This window comes from Lepidochelys kempii, chromosome 10, assembly GCF_965140285.1.
Source record: "Lepidochelys kempii isolate rLepKem1 chromosome 10, rLepKem1.hap1, whole genome shotgun sequence".
Lineage (NCBI taxonomy): Eukaryota > Metazoa > Chordata > Testudines > Cheloniidae > Lepidochelys > Lepidochelys kempii.
The window spans coordinates 78,850,002-78,866,016 of record NC_136389.1 but is presented as its reverse complement, the minus strand read 5'-3'; the positions used below and the strand labels follow the sequence as shown (position 1 = coordinate 78,866,016).

Here is a 16,015-nt window from a genome sequence, read left to right as displayed (position 1 = left end):
TGCAACGCTCCCTGTGTGACCTTGGGCCAGTCCCTTCACCTTTCAGTGCCTCAGGTCTCCATCTGTGCAATGGCACTGATAATACTCCCTTAGCTTATAAACTCTTCAGGGCAGAGACTGTGTTTCACTATGTGTCCATGCAGTACCTAGCCCAGCAGGGCCTGACCTTGGGTGTGGCCTCCAGGTGCTCATGTAACATCAATTAATGCACAAGTGGGTCCTCCTGCTTTACACTCATGTATGCAACACTTGTGCTGGGCAGAGCTGAATGGGTCAAATTCAACCTTCTCTGCACAAATTTTGGGGCTCATCCAAAAACAAGCTGGGTTTCAGACTTGGTTGGCGGTCAAGAAAGTATCCTTCTCCCCATTTCTAACGGGATGACTGGAAACCGAAGGGCCATTTAGCAAAGCAGCTGGGCAGGCAGACAAAGGACCTGCTGCTTCTGCCATTCGGTTACATTTACAGCAAAAATGAGGCAGGAGGCCAATTTGCATGTTCAGATGCCTCTGGTAACACACCCAGGCTTGTTAAGGGCATGCCAGCTAGTCGGTTGGAGGACAGTGAGGAATTGCATTTCTCTTGTCCAGCCTAGTTATTTTGTAGTCCCGAGTTTTACCACATAACAGAAGTCTTCCTAGCTTGTACATTCCGTTATTATAGATGTGTGTGTGTGTGAGAAAACATGAATTCTCTTCTATTCTGTCTGAAAATGCGTTTGTTTCTCAGAGCACAAATGTCAGGGCATTAACTCTCTTCTTCTTTTTTCCAGGTTTATCCCGTTTTTTTCAACAGCCAGAGTCTCAGACAGTGGAAGAAAATGGTATGGTCCGATTTGAGTGTCGGATCGAAGGACTGCCCTCCCCTGTCATCACCTGGGAGAAGGATCAAGCGGCTGTTCCTGCAGAGCCCAGGTGAGTGGCTAGTGGTTTTTTTGGGGGTTAATAATAATAATTAATAATAAAAAAATTAAGAGATGAGTGTCTTTTATAAAATCTGGAATTTAAGGAGCGGTGTCAGGGCAGTTTTGGACCTAAAAGTTAGACTTTGTAAGGACAAATCATAGAATCATAGAATATCAGGGTTGGAAGGGACCTCAGGAGGTCATCTAGTCCAACCCCCTGCTCAAAGCAGGACCAATGTTCTCAGAACCAACAGAAATGTATCCATAAAACTTTGAAAAAAGAAAAGAAACTGCCCTCCCCAGAATATGCCCTTCCCCTGCGGTATTTGCTGCATTAGAGCTACTGTATAAGTTGAAATGGATAATTTCATGGAAGTGAAATTGACTAATAATCACACAAATTCAAACAGGATTGTTGAGTGCCAGATGCCCATTCATCAAAGGCTTGTGTGCAATAGTAAACCAACTCTGGACAGTTTGTAAGTATCCTTTTGCCCATTCAGTGTGTTTAATGATTGGCTGGAACTTGGACACTCTGGCAACAGAGAGAAATAGCGAAGGAGACAAACGGCATAAAGAGTGTCAAGGAAATGCAGACATTTGATATTTTGTCAAGTTTTTGGTCCTGCAAAGATTTAAGGACGTGCTTAACGTCCTGCATGGTGAGTAGCCCCATTGACTGCATTGGGTCTACTTGCCATGCATAGAGTTGAGCGTGTGTCTTTGCAGGGTTGGTGCCGAAGGTGGTGTTTTGTAATAAATCCGTGGCCAACTGAGATTGCGTGGCTGTCGCTAAGCTGTGCAGTGTGGGATGTGGTGTTTCACAGGTGGAGCTGAATGCAGAGTTTGGTTCTGAAGACATTTCCAAATTCTCTTTCTCAACCTGTTTCCCTCAGAGATTTAACAAGGGCTTAAAGCTTCTGTCAGTGGATCCTCTGGGACTATCCAGTCAGAACGTGGACTTTCTGTTAGCAAAATACATAAATAATTTTTTTTAAAAATTCCTTCTGCCCTGCTTCTTTGTCTGAAACAAAGTGAGTGTAGTGTGGGAAGGAGAGGAGGACCCCGGGGACTAGTGGCTGATCGGCAGACTTTGTAGATTTCTATGGATCTAATGATGACATTGTCCTTTAGTCCCTTAAAGTTCGGTAGGTTTCATTTTCTGCAGAAAGAGTCATTCCCCCAGAGAGGAAAGTTAACCCACGTGATGAGCAGGGGGAGGAAGGGATTAAAAAAAACCCAACGAGATTCAGAAATGATTTGGGAACAAAGGATGTTTCTGTAAGAATAGCTGTTTATATCCTTGAGGCTGTCATGCGGCGATCTGAAGCTTGTGGGAGGTTGTTGCTTTGTATGAGAAGAAAAATAAGTGTTTTTTTTAAAAAAAAAGGTGGGGTGGGGTTGGGGAGGGAAGCATGCCATAGATAGGGCAATGGCTTTTTAATATGACAGCTCGATGGATGTTGTGAAATTACTTGCTTGGAGATTGCTTTCAACATAGGCGGCTTGAAAATTGCTTTCCTTGTAACAGCCAGACATAATCATTGGCTTCAGATCTTGCTGTTAAATCATGTTTAGCTAATATACTATTTCAGGGAGATTTGCTTTCTGTTGTTGACTTTATACAATCGGCTTTTGAAAGAATTAAGTGTTCCCAAGGACGTGCTGGCCACGGAACGTTTGCTCCGTCCATCAGCCACGCCCCTCGTGCCTAAGGGTCTCAGAATGCTGGGCGAGCTTACCTGTCACAGGTGGCAGCCTTAACCCAGAATCGCTCTGCAATACCAGATTCCAGGCAAGCCTTAAGCTGGCCACTGATTTTTGCAGCTCATCTTTGTGTAGGCATCTGACTGGGCCTTTGGAAGTGTGTACATTTGCGCTCCGACAGATGATGTTGACCTACAATAATCAAGCAGCATATGGAAGTCAGTTTTGATAGACTGAGAGCTGTGCAAACTCAACGTTGACATTGCAGCACTCCAGAAAACAAGACTTGCAGATGCTGGTTCTCTCCAAGAGGCCAATTACACCTTCTTTTGGCAAGGTAAAAGCAGCAAAGAAAATCGTCTGCACGGTATCTCGCTGTGAGAAACAAGTGGGTAAAGCTCCTAGAAACACCCATTGGGAAGTCAGAGCATATCGTCTCACTTGAACTGTAGATGACCATTGGCTCTGTCAACATCATTAGTGCCTATGCACCAACACTCAAATCTAGCCCCAAGGAGAAGGATATATTTTACAATGCTTTGCATCAAGTCATCAAAAGAATACCATCAACTGAGCAACTTTTCCTCCTTGGTGACTTTAATGCAAGAGTAGGTGCAGACAACAACTCATGGCTAGATTGCCTAGGAGATCTGGGCATTGGCAAGATGAATGAGAGCGGCCAACGACTTCTTGAATTCTGTGCCCAAAACCAAATGTGCATTACCAATTCATATTTTACAGGAAAAGGTCGCCACAAAGTGTCATGGCGACATCCACAATCAGGCACTGGCACCAGTTAGCCCTTGTTATTGTCAGGAGAAAAGACCTACCCTTAGTGCAGAACACTTGCACGTTCCGCAGCGCTGATTGTGATGCTGACCACGCCTAGATCATTAGCAATGTGAAGATTACAGCCAAGAAGCTACATAGAGCAAAACCTAGGAGCAAGCCCAAAATCAACACTATTAACACCAAAAACCAGAGGAAATGCCAGGAGTTGGTGAAGGCTTTTGAACTTAGCATGCATGGGAAGTCATTGCCGGAGAAGGCAGAGGAGTTTTGGGAAGATTTAAGATATGATTGCTGTCTATAGATGTAAGCAGTGTCAGGATGAGCTCCACCCTGACATCTGGTGGTGAGGTGTGGCAAGTTGTGGAAAAGAACTTCAGGGGCCGATCTCATTTGCATAGGCACACCCACCACGCCTAGAATGAGACCATAGCTGCCCAAATGGTCACTTTGGCTGCTGTGGGATCCCCAGTGTCTCTGTTATTGGGGCAGGAAGAATAAATTGTTATTACCCTGATTATGGGAACTGTGCTTGGAACTGCACGTGGCCTTTTGTTATGATGGAGGGATTCACCATCAACTAAGTAGCACTCGGTAGGCAAGGGTCATGGGTTCCAAAACTGTGTGAATGGAGAGAGGCTGGGGACAAGTATTAATACTTGGTGGCATGGGCCCCTTGGTGAGGGCCTTACATGCTAATTGCACTTCCTCCTCTCTCCACTGTGGAATATCAGAGCTAATTTTGATTTCATTAGAAGTCTAGTTATAGGCTGCTGAGCTCACTTTGGGCTGACAGTGCACCAGCACTGGGGCTCCCCTATTATAAGCTGAACTCACCTAAGAGCTGAAATCACTGAGTGTTGTGTTAAGTAGTGGGGGAGCCTGAAGATATATTGTGGAGCAGTTTGCGGGATGGCTGGTGAAGCAGTTCGACGCGGCGCAGTGTGTGGATGGCAGGAGCTGCTTGTGGGCCGTGGAGCTGAGTGAAGGAGTTCGTGGGGCGGCTGGCGGAGCGGAGCGCAGCTGAGCGAAGGAGTTCGTGGGGCGGCTGGCGGAGCGGAGCGCAGCTGAGCGAAGGAGTTCGTGGGGCGGCTGGCGGAGCGGAGCGCAGCTGAGCGAAGGAGTTTGTGGGGCGGCTGGCGGAGTGGAGCGCAGCTGAGCGAAGGAGTTTGTGGGGCGGCTGGCGGAGTGGAGCGCCACTATGGGGCGGTCAGCTTCAGATCACGTAAGGTGCCTCTTACCCCTGTCCCATTTCCACCCAGGTTGGGAGGTAAAGCTCCGCAGATAAACTTTCGAACTCTGGGGCTGCCCTGACCAGGGACAGAGACTTTTGGGGCATTGGACTTTTGGGACTTTGGGTGATTTGGGGTTGCTGGACTCAAGAACCAAAGGGAAAAGGGCATGCCCCAATTTGCCTGGGGTGGGTTTTTTTTGCTCATGGGTTGTGTTATGAATCCTGTTGGTGGTGTTTCCCCAACATAATGCCACATTGTTTCTCTCTGTTATTAAAAGACTTTTGCTACACTCAGACTATGTGCTTGCGAGAGGGGAAGTATTGCCTCTTGGAGGCGCCCAGCGTGGTGGTATATATTTGTCCCAGGTCACTGGGTGGGGGCTCGAGCCGGTTTGCATTGTGTTATTGGAATGGATCCCCTAGATATTGAACCCGGCCCTTGTTGCTGCCAACTCTGACGGGCAGAAGGGTTACATAAATATATCAGAAGGATAAATACTGGAGAGGGAGAGGACTTATTTAAGCTCAGTACCAGTGTGGACACAAGAACAAATGGATATAAACTGGTCATTGGGAAGTTTAGACTTGAAATTAGATGAAGGTTTCTAACCATCAGAGGCGTGAACTTTTGGAATAGCTTTCCAAGGGAAGCAGTGGGGGCAAAAGACCTATCTGGCTTTAAGATTAAACTTGATAAGTTTATGGAGGAGATGGTATGATGGATAATATGATTTTGGTAATTAATTGATCTTTAACTATTCATGGTTAATAGGCCCAATGGCCTGTGATGGGATGTTAGATGGGGTGGGATCTGAGTTACTATAGAAAATTATTTCCTGGGTATCTGGCTGGTGAATCTTGCCTGTATGCTCAGGGTTTAGCTGATCACCATATTTGGGGTCGGGAAGGAATTTTCCTCCAGGGCAGATTGGAAGAGGCCCTGGAGGTTTTTCGCCTTCCTCTGTAGCATGGGGCACCGGTCACTTGCTGGAGGATTCTCTGCTCCTTGAAGTCTTTAAACCACTATTTGAGGACTTCAATAGCTCAGACATAGGTGAGAGGTTTTTCGCAGGAGTGGGTGGGTGAGATTCTGTGGCATGCGTTGTGCAGGAGGTCGGACTAGATGATCATAATGGTCCCTTCTGACCTTAATATCTATGAATCTATAACAACAATCCATGAAACAGCTTTAGCTACATTTGGGGGAAAGAGACCATTAAAAAGGGACCGGTTTGAAGAAAATGAAGCGGAACTATTACCTCTCATCAACATTAAGTACAGAGCCTACCTGGAACACAATAAGCCAACAGGGAGCACCAAAGTGAGACTTCGACATGCAGAACCTGAGGTGCAGCGAGCAGGCAGACACTGTGCAGATCATTACTGGATGAGGCTCTGTGAAGAGATACAGACATCATCAGACACAGAAACCCTCCAAGTCCTGCACAATGGCCTGAAGAAAGCTCTAGCTCGGGATCGGCAATCTTTCAAGGAAGGAGAGCCATTTTTTTTTTTACTTGTAGAGTTAGAAGTTATCAGCTAATAAAAAGCCAATGGGAGTACGGAACCGATGCTTGGGGCGGGGGCAGCATGCGGAGCTTCCTGGCCGCCCACGCCTAGGAGCCAGACCTGCTGGCTGCTTCTGGAGTGCAGCGTTGAGCCAGGACAGGTAGGGTCTAGCCTGCCTTAGCTCCGCAGCACCGCCAATCGGACTTTTAACGGCCCGATTGGCGGTCCTGACTGGAGCCGCCAGGGTCCCTTTTCGACCGCGTGTTCTGCTTGAAAACCGGACACCTGGTCACCCTAGAGGAAGTCAGTGGCAAAACTCCGATTGATTTCAGTGGGGCCACGAGTTCACTGGCAGTATGATCTCTGTTTTTATGAAAAGAAAAGGAGGACTCGTGGCACCTTAGAGACTGACAAATTTATTTGAGCATAAGCTTTCGTGAGTTATGGCTCACTTCATCAGATGCATGCAGTTTTCCATGCTGTAGCTCACGAAAGCTTACGCTCAAATCAATTGGTTAGTCTCTAAGGTGCCACAAGTCCACCTTTTCTTTTTGCGGATACAGACTAACACGGCTGCTACTCTGAAATCTGTTTTTATGGAGACTTTACTTTAGTTTTTTATTTCTATCCTAACCTGCAATGAAGGTCATTTGGACAGAAAGGCTATGTCTGCTCTTTGTGTACTAAAAAAAGCATTATGCCATAGTCTCCCTAAAACTCTGAATCATTCGGCAAACTTTGCTACACTGCAGTGGGAAATAAATGCCTACCCCAAATTCTTTTGAAGTCTCTAGTTGATGAGCATGACTGTGGTGAGCGCAAATAGCTGGAAGCTTTGAGATCTGTTGGGAAAGATCAAGTACAAAGACGTCTTTCTCTTGCACGCCTGTGCTTTCCTTGGGAGAGCAGTATGTCACATATCTTGCATTTAGGTTGGAAATACAGTCACTAGTAGTGGCTGTACTTAGAAGCCCTCTCCGTACTTTAGGGCTCTCAAAAATGATTGTGTTAAACATATTGGATAGCTGGTGACCTTGAGGTTTTTCTTTATGCTAAGACCTGGTAACTCTCCCCATGCCCTTCCTGCAGTTAGGACTCCTAAAGGAAACAGTGGCAAGGCTGAGTAATTGAGGGTAGTCTACACAACACATACACACAGATAGATGGATCATACATTGCAGTGTACCATCATGTTTACCTCTATGTGGTACCCCTCCTCCGGTCAGTGTGCCTCTTAGATATGTCTACACTGCAGTCAGAGGTGTGACTGCAGCATGTGTAGACATACCTGACCTAGCTTTGATTCAGCTAGCTCAGATAACAACAGCAGTGAAAGGTTCTGCAGCATGGGCTGTATAATGCTGCCTGGGGGCCCTGGATATGTATTTGAGCAGCTAGCCTCTGATGTAGCCTGTTGTCGTAGACAGACCCTTTGATTGTGAGCTTTTGGGAGCCCGTGTTTAGTTTGTACTGAGCACACTGGGCATGCTACTGAAAACCGGCTGTGAGAGCTAATTGTGTTAAACTTCCTCTGAGGACATTGGTGGGTTTCTGGTTGGTTGTTTTTTTTTTTGTAAACTGGATTTTCCATCTCGACAGGCGGCTCTAGGATCGGAACCCCTCCTCGCAAGGCAGAAAGCGATTACATAATGGATCTCAGCCATATGCTTTTGGAAGTGTGTTTGACTTCTCTATTTGGAACCGGTAGATGCCTTTCCTGGTGTTTGAAATATGCTGATAGTAATTACGCACACTCAGAGCAGATGCGCGATAAAAATAAATTTCATCGCACTGGGGAGCTCTCTTTTGACAGAGAGAGAAATATTTGGCTTAGTGCCGCTGCATTCAGCCAACGAGCCCCCACAGTGTCTCTCTGGATAATGCTGTCCTGTCAAGGGCACACGTGGCCTGGTCCTGCAGCCCTGACTCATGTGAGTGGACACACTGGCTCCAGCAAGATTACTCCTGTCAGTAAGGTCTGCAGGATGGGCCCCGTGGTGACAGCATCACTTCCCTGGCTGAGCTGCCTTAAAATGATCTCTCTTCGAAGCCGCCAGCGTTCACGAGACGGGGGAGCTGATGCCTGAAGATGCAGCTGGCTCAGTGAACAGAGAACCTGTGCCACGTGTCGTGCTAGAAAAAGCTCAATTTCCCATCAGGACTTGCTGGAGTAGAGCATTAGAGCAACGAGACCATGAAACCAGCCTTCTCCTCTCCCTTCCGCCCAGGCAGAATATCTGCTGCCCCTTCCTTACCAATCCGCTTTCAGTGCGTCGATGAAGGCTCATAACCCAGAGCTGCCTGTCAAAGCTCTGCAGCTCTGCTGATGGCATTCTTCAATTAAAACTGGGTCTCATCTATAATTAAAAAGGCTCACGTAGGCTTGGGCCTTGTATTAAGAAATAAAGAAGCTGCCGGGTAGGAATCCAGGCAGAAAATGAAGAACCTGACAGCCAGCTTGTTCTTTGTGCTAATTGCTAATCAGGTGTATGATTCAGTGTAATGCCATATAAGCTGGGTTTTTAATTACAGAGCAATGTATCCATCAATAGTCAGCCACGGTAGCCTGGTTGGTGGGTGGCCAGAGCCGTGCTTCGAGTAGTTGCCAGGCGTGGTCTAGTGACTGGGAGTCAGCAGAGTCAAAAACCGGACACCTGGCAACCCTAGCGTGAGGTAGGTAAGACTTTTATAGCAGTGGTTCTCAATCAGGGGTACACAGAGGTCTTCCAAGGGGTGCATCAACTCATCTAGAGATTTGCCTAGTTTTACAACGGGCTACATAAAAAGCACGAGCAAAGTCAGTACAGACTAAAATTCCATACAGATAATGACTTGTTTATACGGCTCTGTATACTATACACTGAAATGAAAGTACAATATTTATATTCCAATTGATTTATTTTGTAATTGTATGGTAAAAATGAGAACATCAGCATTGTTTCAGTAACAGTGAGCTGTGACAGTTTTGCATTTTTATGCCTGACTTTGTAAGCAAGTGGTTTTTAAGTGAGGTGTAACTTCAGGGTACTCAAGACAAATCAGACTCCTGAAAGGGCTACAATAGTCTGGAAAGGTTGAGAACCACTGCTGTATAGTATTTTACTGAAGGGAGAAACTGAGGCACAGAAAGATTAAAATTACATGCCTGAGGCCAGCCAATGAATCAGTGGTGCAACTGGGAAGAAAACCCCCTACTTCTGACTCCCAGTCGTTCTCTCTAACTGCCAGCGCTGTCTCCCCCGTGGAGTTGTTAAAGCGAGTAGGCGTTGCTTAGTCTGCATTTCCCTTTCTCCTCACCCAGCGTTCTATTACAAACCGAGTCTGCTGATCAAAAGAGCATGACTTCCAGGGCAAACTTCTTTTCATTTTTGGAGCTGTCACGAGGAAGTAGTTCCTTATCGGTATCTTATTTGTACATACGTTGGGTGCATGGTCCCCTGCATTTGGCTTCCATGCAGAAAATGCAGCTTCCTGCTTTGAGATATCAGAAAATCATTTAATGAAGAGTTCGCTTAAAACAAGCGTTCCTGGATCCTTATTCTAGGGCAACTCTCTGAAATCCTGTTTGCGGGAGAAGGTGCTTAGCGGGTCTGACGCTTTGTTCAAACAAAGGCAAATATAGGGGGTTTCACAACTGGGAAGAGCAGAGTGGCTGGTAGGCTATAGGCAAATTAATTCTGTTACCTGTCCGCATGCATAGCCAAATATATTTGTCTGTTACTCATACATGTGTGTCAGATGGCAGGGGAAACGGACTCTTCAGCAGCCTTCTCTGTAGCTGTTACGTCCCTGGTTGCTGGAACTTCCTGTCAAGCCAGGCATTGAGACTTGCCAGTAGAGTAGGTAACGTTGAACTACATTGGTTGTTGGCCTCATTCACTGCCCAGTGGACCCTCAGCTGTGAGTGAGCCCCTGGTGGGGGGAAGTTTGCCTGTAGAGAGGGCTTCTATGCTACCTGCAACCCCACAGCACTGGGGGACCTGGACAGGGAGATCTACAGATGGGGCATGGCCGGCTGAGAAGCTGGCAGGGCTAGGGTACTGCTGCCTGGAAGATGTACTGAATCACTGCCCTAGGTCATGACTCTGGCACTGTGGGCCTGATCCTGCGAGGTGCTGAGCACCTTCAAATCCAGATCAATGGGAGTTGGAGGGTGCTTAGCGTCTTGCAGGACTGGGCCCTGTTTGAGCGCACACAGCACTGACTAAGCTCACTGTAAAGCCAGAGGAGGGGTTCTCTGGGGGCAGTTTTTCCAACAGTTCCGGGTGGGAATCTGCAGAGGAAATCCCCAGGACTTCGCAGGAGCCACATCTCAATGAGGTGGGACTCAAAAGCCCTTTGACCCCAGAGAAGAGCTTCTGCTGCAGATCATAAGAGCTAAAGAATCCACTTGCAATGCATAACTACAGCCTCACTGAACTTGCCGACTTATATACATACCCTTATAGGTTAATAGATGGCATTCTTCCTACTATCTACGTACATATGCAGACACACACTCATTTATGTGTGTGTGTGGGTGCATATATTTTTTTAATATAGAATGTTTTCTGCAGCAGAGACCTGTATGCTTAATCTGAAGAAGGCAGCAGTTTTATTGTTGCGTTGAACCATTGCTATTAATGGGTTGTACATTTTGCTGTATTTAAAACTCTCCTATTGGGAGGTTAAAGAGTATGTCGCCCACTCTTCTCTGCCGAGGCTTTGGCGATGTGCACATAATACGTTTTCAAGTACAAGGAAGGAATGAAAATAGCTGCATTCCAACGGCTAGGGCATGAATCGTGTTCGCTGTGAAAAGCAAATCTCATGCTCTTTATTTTCCTTATTCAGGTTTATAACTCTTCCCAATGGCATCCTCCAAATCGTAGATGTGCAGGAAAGCGACGCTGGGGCTTATCACTGCGTAGCGACCAACGCAGCACGGAAACGCTACAGTAACGATGCTATTCTTAGCGTCTTAAAAGGTAAGGCCCAACAGGGCATTTGTATGGCTGTGTAAAACTGAGCTGAGGATTCTTTCTCATAAATAGTGAAGCTGCCATGAAATGCTGATGATGGTATTCTCCCTGTGGGTGTGATTTCAATTGTGGGATAGTTGGACTGTTTCTAGGGGTGCCGTGGACAATTTAAAATGAACTGTATTTATAATGATAGGGTATCTTTGCATCCGTTACTTACAGGTGCTGCACTGACTTGTACAGCTTGTTCATGTGTTGTACTCTATGGGCAAAATTCTGATTTGTGGCAGTGTTTTTACCTAAGAAGCTAGTCACAGCTGCCGTACGTGGTCCTGGGCACCCTAAAACCCCTGGAGCTGCCCCGTGTAGATTCTCTGTGTGTCCTCTGTGCATTGAGCCGTAGAAGGGTCCCTGGTGCAGTGTGGGTATCTGGCATCAGTGCATCCTTGGCCTGGGATTTTCAAAGGTGCCACATCCAAATCCCACACTTTGGTTCCTTTGACTGGCCCAGCCTGAGTCTCTTTGCACCCTCCCTCATTAGGGTTGTGTGTGCCGTATGAATGAGTAATCTGCATGGGCAGCTGAACAGGGGCTGCACAGGGGTCACTGTGTGACCAGGACACGGGTGCAAGCCAGTGTAGGGGTATTTCGTGCCACTTTCTGGAGGTGAGAGTGAAAGGGTCCAGATAGGTCTGATCCCTGCACTGCTTCACACCCTGTTCGTTTTGTGACTGTTGCTGGCTCTGTCAGAGAGAAGGGCAGTCAGAACCATGACTTTCTCCCAGGCCTGCAGGTTTGTCTCTGGTGCAGTGTTTTGTAGACATGTTTGTTGGAAGGTTCACATTCCAGTTCTGTGCATGTTTCCTGACTGGAGGGAACAGAAGCCTCTCTCAGAACTGAAAAGAGGAGGGGGGCGGGATCAGGGGAAGCAAATTTAGCTTCTTCTGTGTAATAGAGTCTGCTGGGTTGATTTCTCTGTTGTGTATGCCATTCCCGTGATAACTTGGTAACACCTTATTAGGGATCCAAGATGTTCCATTGGACCAGGATCTCTCAGTCTCTCAGATAATTCAGGCCTTCATATACCACTCGTCACTGTGCTATCTGAGACATATACATGTAATATCCCACCATTTCTGACCAATGTAAAACCCATTTTGGGGGTGGGTGGAGGCCAGTTTTCTTCTCCCAACCAGACATTGTCAGACAGGCTGTTGTGGCCAGGGGTTCAAAACTCGTGTGAGATGAAGATTTTAAAGATTTGTTGGTTAGTCACCTTGTTTAGAAAATGGAATTGAGTTGTCTGGGAAAATAGCAGGCTTGTTTTCCTTTTGTAAGTTTGGTTTCTGGATTCCATTTCTTTTTTCCCTCTGGTTGTTTTTCTTGATGGGAAGGAACTGCAGTGGACTGTTTTAATTGGAGACCTCTTGAGCCACTAGAGTCTTGGGAGCAACACCGAGGAGATTTCCCTCCTTATCAAAACTTGGCAACATACAGAGTTTTTCATGGGGCTCAGAGATGGATTCAACTTTAATCAAAGCCCATTCAGTAATCCCATTTTCAAGCATTGTCATATTAAGGAGGAGTTTCAGATGTATGCATTCCTTCTGACCACTCCTAAAGAGGAGATACCTCCCTCCTTAGGAATTCAGTTGTAATAACTTTAGGTCCCTGGAATTCAGCCTGGATGACTTCAGGTCAGGAATAAACAGCAGATGAGCCTCTTAAAGACCATGGTCTAGTTCCCACGCAATGTGCAATAGGCCTGAGATACAAGAACATTGCATTGGTGCTTCTGGGTCTGGATAAGCAACAAGAGACTAGAAATAGAGAAAAGATTGCACCAGATGAGAATTCTGCCTAAACCGGACATTCTCCAAAGCTTTCTATGGAACCCGTTTTGCTCTTTGGGGACGTCTCTTGCACGAGGAGGGTAAATGTGGCACTCCGAGGCATTTAAAAGCTTTGGTCATGTCCATGCTCAGCTGCTGGTGTTGGGCAAGGTGCAGAACAAATTACATCCTTTCAAAGAAGCCTTTCCTGTGTTTTCAAAAGTGACCCCATGTCTTCCATGCATAATCATCCAAGTTCATGGATGGAGCTGCCTTAGAATCTGTCCAGGTCTCTTCTGATCTATTGACACTGCCTGCAGCTTGGCCCTGGAGATCCCAGACTCTGCAGAGCAGGGATTGACCTGCTCAGAGAAGCTGCAAAGCACGCTAAGCCATGTGGCAGCTGGAATCTCCAGCGTGGCATGGGCTGGGCTGGCAGGCAGAGGCAATGTGCTTGCTGTAAGAGGGGGCCTCTCCATTTGACCTCAGACCAGTGGCACCTGCTGATGCTGGGGGTGCAATCAGCCCCGTGGCTCTGCCAGTGGCAGTGGCCTGCAGAAGGGCAGCAGGAGGTTACTCTTCCAGCAGCGTTGGGTGAGAGGATCTCTGGAAGGCTGGGGGGGCAGGGGGACGGGTTCGGGGGGTGGTAGAGTAGGACTCCCTACCCCCGATTAAAGTACTGGATCTCTGCTCTGGTCCATGCCTCTGTTGTTCATGAAACAGTTCAGAAAAGTTGAGAGGGGGATAGGAGAAGGCTTAATTCGCAGGATTCCCCCGGGGAAGGGGCAGAAGCGACATGACTCGTTCCGTGAATGTTTGCTGATGGATAATAACGATAATGAGCAGAACACTTGGCAGTCCTCAGTGAGGAACTTGAAATCACTTCCCAGCCATCAGTTAGTGAACCCTCCCTGCACCCAAAGGAGGTAAGGAAGTATTATGATTTGTATTTTAGTAGCACCTACTACAGTCTAAATAGGCAACAAACAAAGGGTGGGAGGCACAGAGAAGGACGGTTACGTACCCGAGGCCACACAACCTGGTCCATGGCAGAGCCAGAATTAGAAGCCAGGTCTCCTGACTCCCAGATCCACAGCCTGTTCGCTAGACCTTGCTTCCTCCTGCTTGTTATACCCACTGGACAGTCTGAGGCACAGAATTGTTAGAGGAGCAGCTCAAGGATCAGCCAAAGAGCCAGGTACATACGCAGGGTGCTCAGTCCTCCATCTGCAGGGCAAAAATCCCTTGCCAGCTCCGAGATCCTTCCATGGCCCTTTTTGTCTTCATTTAGAAGTGTCTCGCTTGTTCCTCTGCCGCTCATGTGTTTTCACATAGATGCCTTTGCTGTTCATCCATCAGCAGGGAGTGTAATTAACTGTGGAGTCCAAGAATACACCTTTGATCAATGAATTGCGTTGTGGAGATAATCTGTGTTGAACTTACAGAGAATTCTTGAGCAGTCCTACACTCTGTATCTAATTACCAGCCCCTGCCAGATCCTGTGCGTTCCTAATGAAACACAAGGTAACAGGGGAGCTCGGGCATCAGGCGCTTCTGCATGCCAGAGACAGCTCCCCTCTTTGGCCTGATGTGTTATTGATAAGTAATATCGATCAAGCCACATTTTGGATAACCTCTCCCCTTCACTGCAATTCGTCCTGTTCTCTGCAGAATTATATCTTGTAACTTTAAGACGTTTACTTTGCTTTTCAAATTGAAAGTAATCAAAGAGGTTAAAAGGGGAGCATTGCTTCTGCCACGCAAAGGGGTCTGAGCAGATTTCTGGTTTGATTTCTCCCTCCCCCACGTCCCCTCACTCCACTTCTGAAGCATTAAGCTGCCCGCTGATTTGACAAAGGAATACTCTTGGTTGACATTTTCATTGGATTTAGCTAATAGTGATGAAAATCATGTCTTTGGCAAATCTCTGGAGATTTTTATAATTGGGAAAAGGATATGTGAGTCAGGTGGAAGGCAGCGGAACCTGCTGCGAGCGACAAACTCCTCTGTGGGTGACTCACGCTTTGTTGATAGTTTTTTCAAGTGATCTCCATACGATGCATGTTATTTTAGACATCTTGATCATTCCGGCAGGTGGCTTATTCTGTCCCTGGCGACCTGGTTTTCATCTATAAATGGTGGCACATGCAAACAGGTATTTTAAAAAAAACACATTTGCTTAAAAACAACATCCCTCCCCCAAAAAAACCCAACAACAACAACAAAAACCAAAAACACTATTTAGTGCCGGTAAAAGGTGCCTGACTGAAATCCTAAAAGAAAAGGAGTACTTGTGGCACCTTAGAGACTAACCAATTTATTTGAGCATGAGCTTTCGTGAGCTACAGCATCCGATGAAGTGAGCTGTAGCTCACGAAAGCTTATGCTCAGATAAATTGGTTAGTCTCTAAGGTGCCACAAGTCCTCCTTTTCTTTTTGCGAATACAGACTAACATGGCTGCTACTCTGAAACCTGATTGAAATCCTGGAGACCAAGCTTTGTGGGGGCCTCTGGCATCAGTTTACCTTGATCCATCCTGTTCTCAGCCTGTGGACACAACAGTCTACTCTCCAGAGGGGTGTAATAGTTTGGTCTAATTCTGGTTGTGGCGCATGGTGTGGGGGTGGCTGGGGGGCGGTTAGTGGCTTGTGATGTGCAGGAGGTCAGACTAGATGGTTGTGGTCCCTTCTGGCCTTAAACTCCATGACAAGCTCCTCTGTTTATCCACACAGTGCAGGGAAGCAGCAGCTAAACATTCCATCACTCCCCTACCAGGGTGTAAGGAATCATTGACTCGAGAGTGGGGAGTCCAGCCTCTCTTCTGTCCTTGGCCTCCGTTGGCTGCTAATAAAAGCACCAGTTCCGTGGATGGTGATCTAGGACCTGGTGATGGTGCGGATCGTGGTGGAAATGTTTCCACCAGGCACTAAATTGCAAGCTACCAACCTGTTGCACGCAGGCTAGGGGACGGGGTCGCTGCCAAATGGAGCTGGATTTGAATGAGCAGATAGTAGTGAAGGAAAGGGCCTGTTTCCCCTCAGCCATCCACCCTCTCTGGCCAATCCTGTTTTTCTGATC

General features: G+C 47.0%; 1 protein-coding gene across 2 annotated transcripts in view; it reads left to right on the top strand.

Moving 5' to 3' along the window:
* IGDCC4 (immunoglobulin superfamily DCC subclass member 4) overlaps positions 1-16,015 on the top strand; it is a 185,516-nt gene that overhangs the window by 79,572 nt on the left and 89,929 nt on the right. For both annotated transcript variants that reach the window (XM_073304341.2, XM_073304339.2), the window contains 2 exons: positions 773-914; positions 10,977-11,110. In XM_073304341.2, coding sequence (XP_073160442.1) covers positions 773-914; positions 10,977-11,110 — 276 coding nt within the window. The remainder of the gene's footprint in view (positions 1-772; positions 915-10,976; positions 11,111-16,015) is intronic.